This window comes from Calidris pugnax, unplaced genomic scaffold, assembly GCF_001431845.1.
Source record: "Calidris pugnax isolate Ruff unplaced genomic scaffold, ASM143184v1 scaffold44, whole genome shotgun sequence".
Taxonomy (NCBI): Eukaryota; Metazoa; Chordata; class Aves; order Charadriiformes; family Scolopacidae; genus Calidris; species Calidris pugnax.
In genome coordinates this window covers 4,247,129-4,264,214 of record NW_015094506.1, presented here as the reverse complement: position 1 = coordinate 4,264,214, position 17,086 = coordinate 4,247,129, and the positions used below count along the sequence as shown (strand labels likewise).

Below are 17,086 nucleotides of genomic sequence, written 5' to 3'. Positions count from 1 at the left end.
AGTGATACCCAGCACCTTCCTGCTTTTCCCACTGCAGTGCCCTTGGTGACAGCGCTTCCCCCAGGGCTATGCTCCTCCATCCCTTGGAAACTCTGCCCAGAAATGCCTCGACAGCAGCACGCCCGTGCCCACACATACCAGCAGTGAGGACACGCTGGCTGCTACCACAGCCAAATAAGCATTGGGCATTTTTATTGCCCAGAAACTTAGGGACATATCTCCCAGGTTGAGTGCAGGAAGAGGGGCGGGCCAAGTGCCACAGGCAATCTTTTGAAATGTAAAGCTGGAAGAAAGACTCAGCTCTCCCAACATGACAAAACAGGGACTGTCAGTACATTTAACTACACTTCCAGAGACACCTGGTATTTATCTCTACTATGTTTGTCTCAGCAAAGGGGAGATGTTGGCACGGGCACTAGCTTCAGGGGCTTGCAGCAGTTCCTCTGCTCTACCTCCTTCCCATGCCTCTCCCTCTGATGCTGCAGGGGAAGGGACAGAGGGGGCTTGCCCTAAGCACAGTGCTTCAGCCTGTCTCCTTCTCTATGGGCAACAGCAAAAAGAGAAAATGCAGGAACAAGATTCACCATAGCACAAGGACAAGGGGACAGAAGGCCATGCTCAAACAAGGTAGAAGAGTCCTGGAAGAGGAGTCAAAACAGAAACACAGATCAGGCCCCTGCAATCAGAGGTGTCATTGGCCAACACAGCAATGACAGGTTCCCTTCTGTCTCTAAACTACAGCCATGCAATCGTGGCCTGAAACATCCAAACTGACTGCAGACCTGGCATTTATGACTTCTTCTAGGAGCCAAATTCAGCAACACCCAAGCCTGAAGTCCTAGCTTAGTTCCCACCTCAGGAACCTGTGTCACCAGTGTCAAGAGTTACCTGAAGGTCTGAGTAACCTCAAAGCTGCCACCTTCCTCCTCATCATACAGGAATGTCCAAGTACAGACTTAATGCTACTTCTGTATCTCTGGAGCATGCAGAGAAGTCCCATGGAGCATGATATCCTAGTGCAGACCTCCCCAGCCTGTTCTGCCCCCCTTGCAGCCCTCAGAGGATGTTCTTCCATGGGAAGTTCCCCTTCACCCAGGGAAGGGAGCACATTTTGCGTTCTGCAGTCTACCTATGATCTGGATTCATGTCTCGCACCCAGCCAGAGAATCCCTGATGTGACAGCTCAGGGAAATCAAATGAAGTGCCAATCCTATTTCATTTTTCAGTAAAATAACCCCCATATGGGAGAAAACACAGTTTCCCCAGACATCTGCCACACATTCCAGAAAAATGCATTACAGGCATGCCACTAAGTGTGAAATAGATTTTTAAAAGTTAAAAAGCTATTGGATATTTAAAGGATGTGTGACATATCACAATATGCTGGAAATGCATTTTAAAGAAATAACAGCACCTCAAAGATACTGTGGAAGGATGCAATTAATTCTGTGCTTTGAAAAAAAATCTCGGGTTATGGAGGAAGGTTTTTTTAAAGTACCTACTTTAATCGTTAATTATTGTATTGTAAGGGAAACTTGAGGCTTCAGTGAGAGCTGAACTACATGGTAGAAGGCTGTATGCAGCTGCACTGATAACACTAATTTTAATTAATCCTACCCCAAACTCTTCTCCCTCTCAACACCCAGTCTCATTTGCTTAGAGCTTTATCTGACTGGCAGCTTGAGCTGAAACTTCCATAGCAGGTACGACTACATTATTTTAATTTTTTTTTGGTGGAAAACTAAGTTGAATTTCAAGAGTTGCAAAAAAGAAAAAGTTATTTTGTCTGTGCAAAAGTATTTGAGAGGTTTTTCTGATTAGCACTTGTTGCTGGATGCTCTGAAATACTGCTTTCATAATGGGCAGCAGGATAGCCTCCAAGACCTCTTTCGCTTATCCTTTAACAACCCATCCAAACAGAGATAAATTAGCAGCTGCCATAGTGGGGAGGGAACGGGGGTGGGGGGGGATGACAAGGGGGAACCACATGCTTTGAATATGCTCAGGAGAGGTTGTTTTGATATGAGTCAGTCCAAGAAATTAAGACCAAATTAAAGATGAATGTGGAAGCTCAGTTTCTCCCTCTTCACCCTGTTTTTACAACACAATCTTTCACTGCATATTTTTTCACTGCTCTTTTTCCATGGGACTCCTGCATCCACATGATGAGATGTCATTCAGTGAACAGTGATGTGACACCTGTTTAGCCAACGGGTCTTACAGCAGTAAATGAAGTGCCAATCCTATTTCATTTTTCAGTAAAATAACCCCCATATGGGAGAAAACACAGTTTCCCCAGACATCTGCCACACATTCCAGAAAAATGCATTACAGGCATGCCACTAAGTGTGAAATAGATTTTTAAAAGTTAAAAAGCTATTGGATATTTAAAGGATGTGTGACATATCACAATATGCTGGAAATGCATTTTAAAGAAATAACAGCACCTCAAAGATACTGTGGAAGGATGCAATTAATTCTGTGCTTTGAAAAAAAATCTCGGGTTATGGAGGAAGGTTTTTTTAAAGTACCTACTTTAATCGTTAATTATTGTATTGTAAGGGAAACTTGAGGCTTCAGTGAGAGCTGAACTACATGGTAGAAGGCTGTATGCAGCTGCACTGATAACACTAATTTTAATTAATCCTACCCCAAACTCTTCTCCCTCTCAACACCCAGTCTCATTTGCTTAGAGCTTTATCTGACTGGCAGCTTGAGCTGAAACTTCCATAGCAGGTACGACTACATTATTTTAATTTTTTTTTGGTGGAAAACTAAGTTGAATTTCAAGAGTTGCAAAAAAGAAAAAGTTATTTTGTCTGTGCAAAAGTATTTGAGAGGTTTTTCTGATTAGCACTTGTTGCTGGATGCTCTGAAATACTGCTTTCATAATGGGCAGCAGGATAGCCTCCAAGACCTCTTTCGCTTATCCTTTAACAACCCATCCAAACAGAGATAAATTAGCAGCTGCCATAGTGGGGAGGGAACGGGGGTGGGGGGGGATGACAAGGGGGAACCACATGCTTTGAATATGCTCAGGAGAGGTTGTTTTGATATGAGTCAGTCCAAGAAATTAAGACCAAATTAAAGATGAATGTGGAAGCTCAGTTTCTCCCTCTTCACCCTGTTTTTACAACACAATCTTTCACTGCATATTTTTTCACTGCTCTTTTTCCATGGGACTCCTGCATCCACATGATGAGATGTCATTCAGTGAACAGTGATGTGACACCTGTTTAGCCAACGGGTCTTACAGCAGTTTGCTGAGAGCAGGGCAACAGAAATAGGCAGAATTGCACCATGCAGGCTCTGGGGCAGGGAGATCACTTCATCCCACCAGTCCTACACGTGATATTCCCCTTTCCACCCCTTCTCACTGCAGCCTGAGCCCTCCAGCCCTGCCAGTCAGCCTCCCTTTGGGGCTCACTGCCCCAGCCTTTGCCTCTTCAGCCAGCTTCTTCCCATCCAGATCCTCACCTCCCTCACCCTGGTTACCAGCCCCTCCATTAACCTTCCACAGCCCACCCAGTGCCCTCTCCAGGTTTCTCACTCATTCTATATCCCTCCCCTTCTGGTGGGCAGATATCTGGTGGATAAGCTTTTCACCTCAGCTCCCTACTGGCTGCCTTACCCTCCGGACTTATTTTCTTCCTGGGCTTCTCGTTTCCCCATTCCAGTATCCTTCCCAGGCTTTTTACCTGGTCTCTGTCTCCTAGATCTCAAATTAAAATTTCATTAAGGGATAAAAAGAGCATTAACAGCAGGAAAAGTTGGTCAGCTTTAGAAAGTCACGTCACCACCTCATGACAAGAGTCTCACCTCAAGACTAAGTCTTCCCTTTGGTTCTGTTTGTGTGCATGGCCCTCATAAAAACCGTGTGGCTTCAGAGGTCCAGCTACGCAGGAGATGAAGGAAAAACATTATTCAGTGCCCAGAAAAGAAGAAACCGTGTATAAAACAAGCAAGCTACCATCTAGGGCCCCTTCCAGTCACTGAAATCCCATTTCCAAAGAGGGGTCTAGATAGGAAGATAAGAGCAGTTACCAGCACAGAGGCTGCTAAACCATGGGTCAACAAGCATGGAGAAAAGAGGAGCAAACTCCAAAGCAGAGAAGGGTCCTACTCCACCAAGGAAATTAATCCAAAAGGGGACACAGGGAAAGAAGAAAGCAAGCAAAAAAATTGCCCTGAGGAAAAAAATAACATCCTTCATTAAGAAATATCACAGTTGGCCAGCGGCACTGAACATCAGGTGGAACCACAAAGGCAATATATTATTACTGTTGCACTTCTATGAGCATGTCTTTTTTAATATAATTCACTTAGGACACAAACACTTTCAAGGCCTGGCCAGAATCTCACACATGGACAAAGCAGAGCCTGCCAGATTCACCCATAAAACCAGAAGACTTACTCAAAGCAAAAATTACATCACAAGGTGGTAAATATGTGAACAAAACCAGTGACATAAAAATTGTAATACATCACAAAGCCTACGTTTCTCAAGTATAAAACATAGCTTAATTATTGATAACAAAGCTTGTCAACAATGCCTGCTAGCTGGCTGGTAAATGGTCTGTAGTGCATTTTGTAGAAAATAAGGACATTGTATTCATAGGAGGGCTTATTGCTGCACTAGATTGTCAAGTTCTTGGCTGAGAAGCAAGGTACAAGATACAGGTAAACGTAGGAAGCATCCTTTTGGGGTGTGAGCGATGAAGCAAGGCAGATTTGCCAAGTACACCTCCCTGGTGTTTCAGTGCGCTCCCAAATAATAAGCAGGGCTTGGAAGGCAAGCAGAGATTTTGGATCTCTGACTTGAGACTACCAACCTCTGCATGGAATAAAATATTTCTCCACCCTTAAATATTGCGCTCCTGCCTCTTCCATGCCATGAAACAGAACAGCTGCTGTTTGCTACAAACTGCCTGTTTCCATAGGGAGGTTAATATTTTACCATGTGTTTTCTTTCCATTCCTTCCCGTCTTCCTGCCTGTTGAGGCAAATCTCGTAGCTAGCATTACAAGCACTGGATTCAGCAGCTTTCTCCTGGATGAATTTGTACTGATGTTAGCCCTTTTCATCCGTGACTCTTTAAGAACTGAAATCCCACAAGAGGCACATTTGGTTCACTCCGACTCTCAAGACATCCAGTTACTTCAAGTTACAAGCAACCTGAAAGCCCTTGTGGTATTTCAGCATTTATTCTACTCCAGGGAGACAGTGATAAACAAAACCAAGTTATTAAAGTAAAGATGAAACAGCTCTGACAAAGGTTTGGGGGTCAGGAACAAGGCTGAGACAACACGGTTGGTTCAAATTCTGTAAGCAAACCCTTGAGCAGCTTGCCCAGGTTCCAAGCTGGGGCACAGGGCCAGGAGACCACAGCTACACAGCTCCCAGCCAGCATGCTGAGCTTACATCTGTCTGCATCTGCCTAAAAGATCCAGCAACAAGCCCACCCCACCATAGCCAAACTTGCGTACCGCTTCAGGTATCACCACCCTTCCATCCATTCAGCCTTGTGTCTCACCAAGACCACCTAACTTCCCTGTCACCCTCACTCCTCACCTTGATTCCTCACTCTGTACCCCCACTTTGCCCCCTTCCCTGCCCTCCCACAGCCCTATACTGTCTCTCAACTATGTGTCCTTGCAAATAGGGGAAACCCACTTTTTTGCCAGGTAAGCTGTACTCATCTCCACAGAGCCCTGGCCTTTTCCCTGCTTCTAACTAAGCCAATAAATTATGCCTCCTGCTTAAATCCAACCTTCAAGACCTTCCCTTTAGCTCTTGACCATTCTCCCCAGGAAGCCTGTTGTCCGTGATACTGGCTAAGAAGCACACTCTACAGAAAGAGCCAATTCCAGGGCAGCAGCAATCAAGGGAGACAGGCAACTAGCAGCAAAACCCGGGAATGACAGTGAGGGAAGAAAAAAAAAAACCAGAAAGAGGGAAAATTGACAGACTGCCACAGATGGAGAAAGGAGAGGGGAGAGACAGGGTGGCTAGTCACAGGAGGGGCTGCTGGAGGAGTTGCAGGGACTCGACAGCTCCGAGTCACACTCGAGGAGGGGGAGAGATGGCAGCTTTTATAGACTTGAGCACGGTAGGCGATGATGAGGGGAGACCGGGGGAGAGAAAACTAAAGGAAGAAAGGATAAGCAAAGAGTGTGGTTTTATATCATTAAGCGAGGACAGATTTCTCTTTCCTCCTGGATGAGTTGCAGTATGTAAGTGTAAATGGCACCATTGTCTCGGGGGACAGATGGTCACCCACATCACAGCTCTGCACGTCCCCCGTCCCACTCGAGGGAGCTGCTCCCCTCCCCTGATCTGCACTGATGCAACAGGCAGGGAGAAAGCTGGAGAAAAGGGAGGCAGGGAAGGGCATCCTTCAGGAAGGAACATCAGGCCAAGCTCTCCATCTCCATCCCTACCATCTGACCTTACAGCCACAGCACTGCACTCAAGCTCCAGCCCCACCAACCCATCCAAACAACTATGCAGGCCTTCCAGCAGGAGGGTTACACCACCATCACACCACTTCCTTACTCACTTCCCCAGTCCTTGATGGCAGTCAATAAAGATCAAGCGCTCATGCTGATTCTCTCAGATCTATCGGCCACCTTTGATAACATTGATTACAAGGATTTGTTGAGATGCCTGCCAAACGCAGCAGGGATTTGCAGCATGGTGCCAGAGTAGCTGTTCCCAACCTAGATAACCTCCACTTATCACTCCCCATCGGTTTCTGTCTTACAGCTTCATAATCACACTTCATCTCTTTTTTTTACATGTCCAGCTGCACTCTTACGTGCCTTCCTTACTCATCTCAGCCTCCTTCCCTAGCTGGCCATAACTCTACTGTCCTCTCCAGCCAGAATTAAAAAAAAAAATATATATATATCCCCCTTGGTTAGCCTCCTCCAAAGCTTTTCCTGAAGTGATCCCTGCTCATTTCAGCAGCAGAGCCCAAAGCACCCCTGCAGGGAGGGGAGGCAGCTAGGGCAGCGGAGCCAGCAGCATCCCTTCTCTGATGGAGGACCACAGCTGACATGAGGCAGCACAGTGCAAACTCATGGCCCAGGGAACAGCAGCAACCAAGAGAAGAGCAAGCCCAATACACCAACCAGATCCATCCCTTTTAACAGCCTGGTGGCACTTCCCACCACTGCTCAGCCCTCCCCCCATTGCCCCCACCAGCAAGAGGCTGCAAGCCCCATTTCAGATAAGCACACTTCATCAAACAGGACCTCCTTCATCCCTGTCCCATGGCAGGCAGTGGCATGGAGATGTGTGAGGAACTTAGGGAAGGGGCTGGCCAAGGTGTGCTGTGCCAACCAGAACCAGTGAGCAAAGTAAGCAGAGACAAAAGTGGGTGCAAGCTTGACCCAGGTCCATTTCACACCAGGCTGCAGCTTTCCTACACCTTTGTGTTCCAAAGACAGTGTCTCTCTAACACTATAAAGATCTTCCCAGCTTAGAAGCTGACAGCTTGGCAGACTCTTTACTCAGGTTATCTCCATAGGTCTGAAATGGGCCAAGTTTCCCGCAGAGCCTTTCCTCTTAACCATCCTGGGACAAGCTGCGGGCCATTTGCTGCAGAAGAGCTGCAACTGTTAACCATTCCCCACCTGAAGCGTCTCCTATCAAGTGTTAACACTCACAACACACTACAAATTCAGCTGGCTGGAGGCCTTTCCCCACACTCTGGGGTGGGAAGAGTGTCAAGTCCTCAAATTAGCAGCTGGTCAATTTGTTAGTGGTTAATTGCATTATTTAATTCACATTGTTACAACAGAACATGCAATTAGAGGTCTGGTCAGAGTATTTTATAGGTCTTAAACTCAAAATGAGTGTTTTTATTGCCCTTTCTATTTCTCCAAGAACCCCCTCCGGCTCCCTCACACGCCCTGCTCCAGTGTTCATGAAGGCTGAAAATGGCAAACTGACCATTTTTCAGAAAGTAAATGGTTCTCATCTCCAAGGCAAAATATATTCCAGTGAATAAACAATATGCTCCAGAAGGGTTTTTCAGCATTTGTTTCGGTTCAGCAACGCGCTTTGCGGCGGGACGGTGAGGTCTCCCAAAGCAGGCACTGCTGCCATCCCTGCACAGGGCAGAGCACATCGTCCCTCTCCTGTGGCCTGATGATACCAGGTACCCCCAGGCTGGCACAAACCACACTGTCTGCACTGGATAATACTGCACTGTATGGCAAGATCAGGCCAATCTTTCCCAATATAGTCTGAAGGGCAACGGCTGGTGCAAATCAGTCTGTTTTCACTAGGTATGGAATACCACCACCAATTTAGAGCAGACAAGGATGTGACTTTCATCTTCTACTCTTTCCCACCTGCTTCCCTACACCTTCCACATTCATTGACCAGAAATCCAGGGAATATACTGGGACACCTCATAAAAAACCATTGCAATGAGAGTCCATGCCCCACTTCCTTCAAGCACCAGGGCATGGAGCATTAGCAGGTGTTTTGTTACTCTTGCCACGTATTGGGGAAACAGGGCAGTACAATATACACACAGAAAAAAATACCCTTCTCCTAAACCACAGTCTCAATATTTTGCAGTTAAGCCTTCCTCCAGCAGCAGGAATCTATCCTTCAGTAACAGGGAAAATGTTCAGAGCTTCACATAAAGACAGTGGGGATGCTCTAAGAATTTTTTTAGCCTTATTTCTGATTTTGTTAGACCCTATGGACATTAAAGCTTCAGACAGTCTGAGCTCTGGTTTTGTTTGTGCTGTTGTCCTGCTTCATTTCCAAACCATGGTCTTTGACTTCTCACTATAAAAAAACCTCTAGAGAATAAGCGAAAGGGATGGGAGGCAGTGAGATATCCTGTCTCAGCATTTGTGCTTAGATATACAGGGCCATCTTGCAAGCCAGCCAAATTTAGACCTCATCCCTTTGCATCTGCCCACTTGCCTGGAATTGCATATATCTCGCATACACCCAACCCAGCCGATTTCTTACAGATCGCGAGCACGCAAATCCCTTTCAAACATATCCATCCCTTGTGTACTACTAATGACAACGCATGAATTTAAATTCCATTTACACCATATCTGACTGTGCAAACGATCCCTCTAAATTTCCCATTGTAAACTTGCACACCAAACGACCCACAGTAATGACATTCCCTCATCCCTAGTTTTGCAGAGGGAGCTTCCTTCCCTACTACATGTGCAGGTCCTGAGGACTCTCATGCTCCTCCTGCCACCTGCCTCTGCCTCCCAATGACAAGCAGGAAACAGGGTTGCCATCCCAGGAAAGAAGCTGGAATTTACAGAACTACTTTTTCCCAATCCAGATTCCAGGCAGATGGTGTGCCTTTCCCTCCCCTCACAAAACTACAATTGTCTGGTATTTCATTATGGAAGCATTAAAATGTTCAGACTGTACTACTTCCAAAAACCAGACCTGCTCCCTACATTCCCCTTTGCCTCCCTCCATAGCATCCGGGAAGCCAAACAGCACAGCAATCCTAAAGGCAGCCCAGGATGCTAACCAGCAATCCCTGCAGCCCGCTATCCAGAAACTCCCTCTTTAGTAAAGAAGTAAAAATAGGCACCTCCAGAGAGTGACTTTGCCCTCTGAAGGGAGGAGTTAAGTTAAGCGTGCTGAATTTCCTGCTACAGATGGCAGTCTGTCAAATATCTGTGGAAAGAGCCTGGATGACTGGTTTTTAGACAGGTAGAGTTAGAAGGGGTGAAACCCAGCCATATTCCCAAGAGAAGAATTAACAGGGAAATTAAGGGTCGGTTCGCAAGCATAGGAAACAACTGCTTTTAAAGCTCATATTGTTAACACAGAAGGGGAAGAGAGTAGTTGAGGATAGATTGGTCCTGGGGAGATGGCTATGTTGGCCCAGTGGATGCATTGCCTTCAAATATTAATCAAGTTTATGGTCAATTGGCTTATTAAAAGTCATCCTTATTTGCTAATAGCAAGCCTCATTCCACTAGTAGGGAGCTTGGCAGAGTGGCAGAAAACCCAGCAGGATCTAAGGCAGGCTTGCCCCCTCTTGAAGCTTGAAAAGCATTTGGCACATGCTCAGGGGAACACCAATGCCACCAACACCTCATCCACTGGAGAGCTCTGGATCAGCTCAGTTTCCCAAGCAACAGGAGCAACTGTAAAGTTGATTTAGCACAGTGTGGAGCGCAGAGAGGTTAGATAACCTCTTACACAAAAACATCATCTTGCATTTGCTGGATCTTGGGTATACAGGTATATCTGTTGGCTGGAAAAAGGTCTACAGAGCTGTGCAATCAACAGAAATCAATCCATTCCTAAGGGCACAGCTGCAACATCTGCTTGATTACCTAGAATGATATGAAGCTATCACAAGTCCTCAAATAAGTGTCAGACTTCACTTGTCTTCTGAACTAGATTTGCAGAGAGAGACAGAAGAAATCTGTCCTTAAAACAGAGAAGCAGGAATAACATATGCATTTTAGTGTTTTCCAGGTATGCATATAAAAGCTGATACTCTGAGCCAAGACTAGAAAGCCATGATCTCTAGGCACCCAAGAATGATGAATGCTACTTAAAATTCATAAGCCACTCAATTTTTGATGTATTATTATACCTTCTGGTCACATTTCCAAGCTTTTCTCTACCTAGTAGAGAGGCAAGAACTTTTTTTTTAATTTATGTATATACATACACACATATAAGTAAATGTACACATGTAAAAAGAAAAAGAAACCTAATCAGAGGATTACAGGAGCTCAGGCCTTAAGACAGACATCAACTATTAAAAGACTCAAGAAATTTGCAGCTGGTGTTTGCTTATTAATTAACTACATTCAGTTCTTATGAAGACTAAACCCAGGGTTTAACAGTACACAAGGCAACAGCTTAATGCAGATACAAGTACAGCATACCACAGAATCTGCACGTAAAATTTCACTCACACAAAAACAAATTGCCCAAACTGGTATTTGACCAGGGTGTAACATATAACACACCTACTCACCCAAAGCTTATTAATGAGCAAAAGATTTGTTGGCCCCTTGACCATATGTGTCACCTGAAAAGCTGTGGTTTTGGCAGCAGAATCCCCACATACGATGGCATCGCCTGCTCAATGTTGCCAAGAGAAGTTACCAATAACCGATCCACACACACATGATTTTCTTTGCTCCTCCAGCATTTGACTCTCCACTCTGCTCCCATAGGACAGTGCCTGCAGGAAACACCACTATTGCCATCGACAACCATCCTATACTCAGTTGGCTTATACATAAATGATATGAGGCACCAGGCAGGGAGGAGGTAGGGAATAAATCTGTAGGTTTTCCCAGTTCCCCATCAATACGCCAAAGGCCAGTCCTGTTTCCTTGTGCACCAGGCACACAGGACAAGCCAACAGAGCTGCTAGTACAAGTTACAAAGAAAGTATCCCCAGAAACCTGGTAGGACTTTCAGGGACCAGTACGATGACAAAGCCTCTACTTGTAGATCATAAGCTTCAAAGATCCTCCAAGGTAGCTCGTCAGTACACACAAGCAGTCATACTAGCTTTGAGAAGCCACCCTGCCCTATATCCTATAAAACACAGCTCCTGGTACTAAAAATTAAGTGCGTACGAAGCTTTTGCACAACTGGGACCTGACCTACTGCTCCTACACCATTGAAATCAACTGGAAATGCAACACTTTACTGCCCAAGAGCAAAGCAGAAGTCCAAATGGGCAACACACTTCACAAATGAGGGAAGGGGCCGGTATATAACAAAAAGCAAGAAAATGACAGAGTGGTGAACTGCAGAGCCTATCTCGTTACTGCCACAGTTTTAGCATTGATTTTTTTTAATGGCACCCCTCACTCTTGCTCTCGCTGTCATGTCAATATTATGGATTCAACAGCAAAGGGAGGTCTGAGCCTCCTGGAAAGAGTCTCTCTTTTAAAGAAAGGCTCAAAGGACAAACCAAATCTATGGCGCTTGACCCTAGGGATGGATGAAGTGTAAAGTCTTTATGGAACCCCAAGGAGTCAAACAGAGATGCAAACATCCAGGCATCTCTCTCATAATCTTCTCATAATTTGCAAAGTGCATCAAGATCCATTTGAAAGGCACCATGTGGCATGCCCTTTATTTAGTCCCAAACACTTTATAAATTCATAAGATGAATGCTACACAGTTGTTTTGGAAACATGTTTTCACACTTTTCACCCTATTTCCCCTCTGAGCTCAAATTGAAACCCTTTTTGGTATGGAGTTCAGGTTTTATAAAAGGAAAAAAATAAATCTTACAGCCTCTCTCATAGGCATATCTCAAATATTGACTGTGTTAACATCGTAGCTGCAACAGCCCCGTGGTCTGCAACTCCGAGCAGCCAGCCTTCCGCCTGTTCATCAAAACAGAAATTAACCTAAGCAAGCTGTTTGGTGGGCTGCTCACGTGGTGCATCACGCCGGACTCCGTACCGACAGGCACACTTCCCAGGTGTGCGCTGCATTGCACACCCACCTGATCACACAGCAGTTACCTGTATCTAACACGGTTAATCAGGATTTAAAAAAAAAATAACAATCATCTGCTCACCAATAAACTAGGGCAATTCAAGCATTCATTCGCACTGTATGTAAAGCCACCCCAGAAACACAATCACCTAACTTAAAAGCATCAGGCTCCTTTTCACCATACAGCACAATGGCAAAAAACACAGTAAATAGTCCCTTCGGGGACAAACACCACAGTCTCACATGGAACACAGTCCCTATCTTAAGGGGGAGTTAGGGTCTACAATTTTTGCTATAACAGCATTACACATTTATACAATCATATGTATCCAGGAGTGATTTTAAAGCAGGGAGATAAGTGATTCTTTCTCTTCTTACTGCACTGCAGCAAAGGAATATGGCAGCTGTTTAATAGCACATAACCAAATTGCTCATGGACTGCTCATGGAAGGAAAAATAATCTTCAGGGGAGGGGGATTTAAGTAGGTAGAATGCAATTACTTAAATTGAAATTTGGTGGTTAATGACCTTGTGCTTACAAAAATTGCTACATAGTCCTTAATGATCAGAGCTTCCATTTTAAGTCTCGTTGACAGTACTCGTATAACAATGATCATGAAACTCTGGCCTAGTAGAAAGTCAATGAGAAGATTAACAGGCTTTTAATTAGTGCCCCATTGTTTTTGCCAAATCTTCAGGAAAGGCCAGGTGTTGTGCTGTAACAGCAACTCACCCCACCCCTGCTTGACACAAGGGCACTGGAGACCCAATAGCCCAATATAACAGGGATGAAAAACTTTAGACAGGGAAAAATCAGACAAGCATATAAATTCTTAGAAAACTTGTTCTGACTTTCATAGAAGCATCCCTGACAAACAGGCTCATTCCCAGCCAGGGATGAGACCACAGTGAGTGATCTGCCACCAGGCCATGGAATTGTACCATTTCTATGGTGCTATCAAAAAAAAAAAGTGTGATGCCAAGAGCGTATGATTGCCTGCAAAAAACCTTCAGGGTGCACAGAAACTATCCCTCACTTGTAAAAAAAGTATGGGAACTACTTACTGCATGATCCATTCAAAATGAGGACTACAGGTGTGGGAGGGGAGAAATCAAAGGAGGAGATGACCGTTCTCCACTCAGTTTCTGCTTTTCAAATAATCTCTTAACGTCACACAGCTGAGCTGAAATCACAGGTCTGAAGCAACCCTTTCAAAAGTTTTCCAGCAGCCCCACCTTTGCCCTTCACCCCCATCCCATGTAGCCTGGTGTAATGTCATCAAGTGATTCCATGAAGCTTTTTCCTTCCTTCTATAGCTTCTGCTATGAAAGAGTCCCTTTCAGAGTCAAATACCATGCATGTCTACAGGTTAAAGGAAAAGTAACAATAAAACACTAAGATGGGCATATAGTGCCAACACCTTAAGACAAGCTCCTTGCTAGGTACCAAACTGGAAGGACTGTTTTGACTGACTTTTTAGCCAGAAATAAGAACATGCACTTCTCTTCTTCCCCCACAACCTCCTTCCCCCTTTCAAGAGAAAATCTTCATCCCAAACGCAGGTTATTTCCCTTCTCTCATTTTCTGAATCCAGCCTTTGCATTGAGACACAAATCTTTCATGCTTTACTCTGAGGCCACCACATGCTGGGACAAGATTCCCAGGACATAATGACTAGTGCAGACACACAGTGACTGAAAAGCCATGCATAATTCAATATGAAGTTTTTAAATTTTAAGGAGCAGCCAGTAGAAAGGAAAGCAGAAAACCTAAACCTCCAACAAGTTCTCAGTCATAACCTGTGCTTGAGACTGCAGCACCTTTTTATGAGCTTCTGAACTTTAAGACAAGAGTTCAGAGCTGAAATCCAAACCTTATCCTACATTTGAAATTGAAACAAATCTGCAGATCCATCAGCCATCTGAGGTCATGTGTTATTGCTGACAGCACCTCAAGACTTCACCCAGGGTTTGCTTTTTGAAGATGAAAAGGCTCTTAGAAACATCTTGCAAGTCTCTACTGTGTGCCCAGACACTCAGATTTAATCTAGAAGCCAATGCATCAAAACCATAACAAGCATCCTTACAGATAATACCCACCAAACTAGGAACTAAGAAACTTCCAGGGAGAAAGTGTCAGCACTTGAGATTTCTGGACAGAAAAAGGTTCAAGTAAAACTTCAGACCAACCTCTCTGATAATTCATCATCTCCTCCACTTCTTCACCCTCTGAAGGATCCCATAGTCCAAAAAGGAGCAAGTGCTTTCCACCTGTTCTTTATATTGCATCAGGCTCAAGAGCCACAGAGGCTGTTGCTTCTTAGCAGCCCCAGTGCTAACGAGTTGTGCAGGTGTTTGCCATTTGCACTTGTGGGTTCCAGGGGCCTCCTTGCAATCAAGGCACTGGGCGTGAACCGTGACACACACGTGTGATCACTGACTTCCCATGCAAAGGAAGGGCGTGCTCACATCCCGGAGGTCTCCCCCAGGGTGTGAAGCTCAGCATCAAACTCTGAACAGATTTTCCCATTCCTTCCTGCCTGGGCATCCCAGCAAGACATCGGCAGGACAGTGACATGTGCCTGCTGGAAAGGCAAGGGGTCACCTAGGTGTCCCTTGCAGTCAAGGTCCAGGAGTGGTGGTTCCCTCACCAAGGGCATGATGAGCTCTCGTTAAAGCCTGTATGCTCAGAGGGAAGAGACACCTCTGCCATTCGTGGCAGACTGCTGACAAGCTCCGGGGCCAGCAACCCTGCTCTGTCCCAAGGCAGAGGTGAAAAAGGAGCCAGGAAGGGGAAGAACGGGCCTTTCTGAAATGCCCCCCCTCACCCACCCCTCTGTCAGCAGCTCTCTCTGAAGTCCCCTTTTTCATAATCAGCTTCTTTTGATCACACACTAAAACAGCCAAAGCTCTGTTTAAAACACAAGCGAGGAACAAAGCAGTTCATTAAATATGTAGGAAACTTCATTCCTTACCTGCCAGGTGCCCCGGAAGGGCAGGGAGAGGGGAGGAATGGGGCAGGAGGGAGCAAGAGCCGGGGAGGGCGAAGGGGGCAGCTCGGAAAGGATATGGGTTGCAGACCATTTTGATGCACCAGTTCCGCGGGCTGGTGGTCTGCTTCAAGCAGAAGAAGACAACAGGAGCCAAGTCGGGGTAGGGGACATCAGGGTCCGGTGGGGACGTGACTTCCTCATCCTCACCCAGCTCTGGGGAGGACGGTGGCTGTTCTGGTGGCATTTGCTGCTCCGAGACCCCCAGATCCATGGGCTCCAGCGGGCAGACGGTGGAGGTGTGAGGGGGCTGCGGGCCCGCGGGCCAGGTGGAGGGAGGCTGGGGGATGTACTCTGCCATGCCAGCCGCAAGCGAGAACTCCTGGAGAGGAGGGGAGAAAGAGAAATGAAACCCAGATGAGGAATCAGCAGCAAGAGCACAGCACTCCCATGCTCTCCCAGTGAGCTTGGAGCAGGGGAGAGCCACAGGACTGACGCTTCTAATAATGATAAACTGTGGTCGCACTTTGTGCTGCAGCAATTTTAAGCAAAACTCTTTGATTTAGCCCCAGCGGTGCAGCATGGCTGTTTCTCTATGCCAGCAGTGTGAGCAGGACAGCTTCTAAGCAGAATGGCCAGAGAGCATGGGTGGGTGTAGGAAGAGCAGAACAGGTCTCGTGCTCGGTGGCACCCAAGTACTGTAGAGCACCATGTTTTTGCTAAAGAACATCACTTTGCTGGCTGGGTGCATATAATGGTGGCCTTTTTCTGGGAAAATGCAAAGCCAAATGTTGTCCATTAAGTAGCACAGTGATGCTCTTAGAAAAGAGAGCTTGCCCAAAGGACTGCCCGATGGTAGCCTGATGGGCACTTTCCTCCCTTCACCTTGTTGGCATGCTCAAATGTCTGGAGTGCCCATGCTATCAGTAGTTTAAAAGCAACATAAGAGCCTTCAGACACACAGTACAGAAAGGGCTGATCAGCATCAGGAAAGGATGTGTCTGCCACCAGCATCCACAGTGCAGACCTCGTCCCCTCACACCCTGGCCGTAGGTTATCCTCCCCAACACTCAGCTCAGTCCCCTTCACTTTAGGATCACACAGCCCATGCACATCCCTGCTGATGCTGCTCTGGGCATCCTGCACCCTTGATGTTTCAGCTCAGGACCCCTTTGATGTCCACACTTCTGGATCCATCACCTCCAGTGCGCTCTGCAGCACTCATCTGCCAGGTCCGGCCAACCTTTCTGCCTTGGGCTGCCATCACCCATTATCCCCACTGAAAACCCTGCAAGCTCTGCCTATCCACCCTGTTCTCTCAGCCCCCTGCTTCCAGTAGGCACTTTGATCCAAAGCTTTGCTTGTTCTTCGAGGCTTGGTATTTGTCAGAACAAAGAGCAGCAAGTGCAGAGGTTTAGAAAGCAGACATAGTGTCCCTTAGGGGATAGCACAGAGACTCTTCGAATTCATTACCCCAAAGGCCTGCAGCTATTGGAAAGAAACAGGTATTGTGTCTCCTGACTGGCTCTGGGATGCTGTTCATAATTTTTAACCCCTGTAACAAAAGTGGCAGCACATCCTTCCCACCATCCAGCACCTCA

General features: G+C 46.1%; 1 protein-coding gene across 7 annotated transcripts in view; it reads right to left on the bottom strand.

The window, feature by feature from the left end:
- Window positions 1–17,086, bottom strand: part of CACNA1I (calcium channel, voltage-dependent, T type, alpha 1I subunit) — a 179,077-nt gene that overhangs the window by 150,200 nt on the left and 11,791 nt on the right. For all 7 annotated transcript variants that reach the window (XM_014964117.1, XM_014964118.1, XM_014964125.1 and 4 more), the window contains one exon: window positions 15,566–15,867. In XM_014964117.1, coding sequence (XP_014819603.1) covers window positions 15,566–15,846 — 281 coding nt within the window. In that variant the 5' untranslated portion in view covers window positions 15,847–15,867. The remainder of the gene's footprint in view (window positions 1–15,565; window positions 15,868–17,086) is intronic.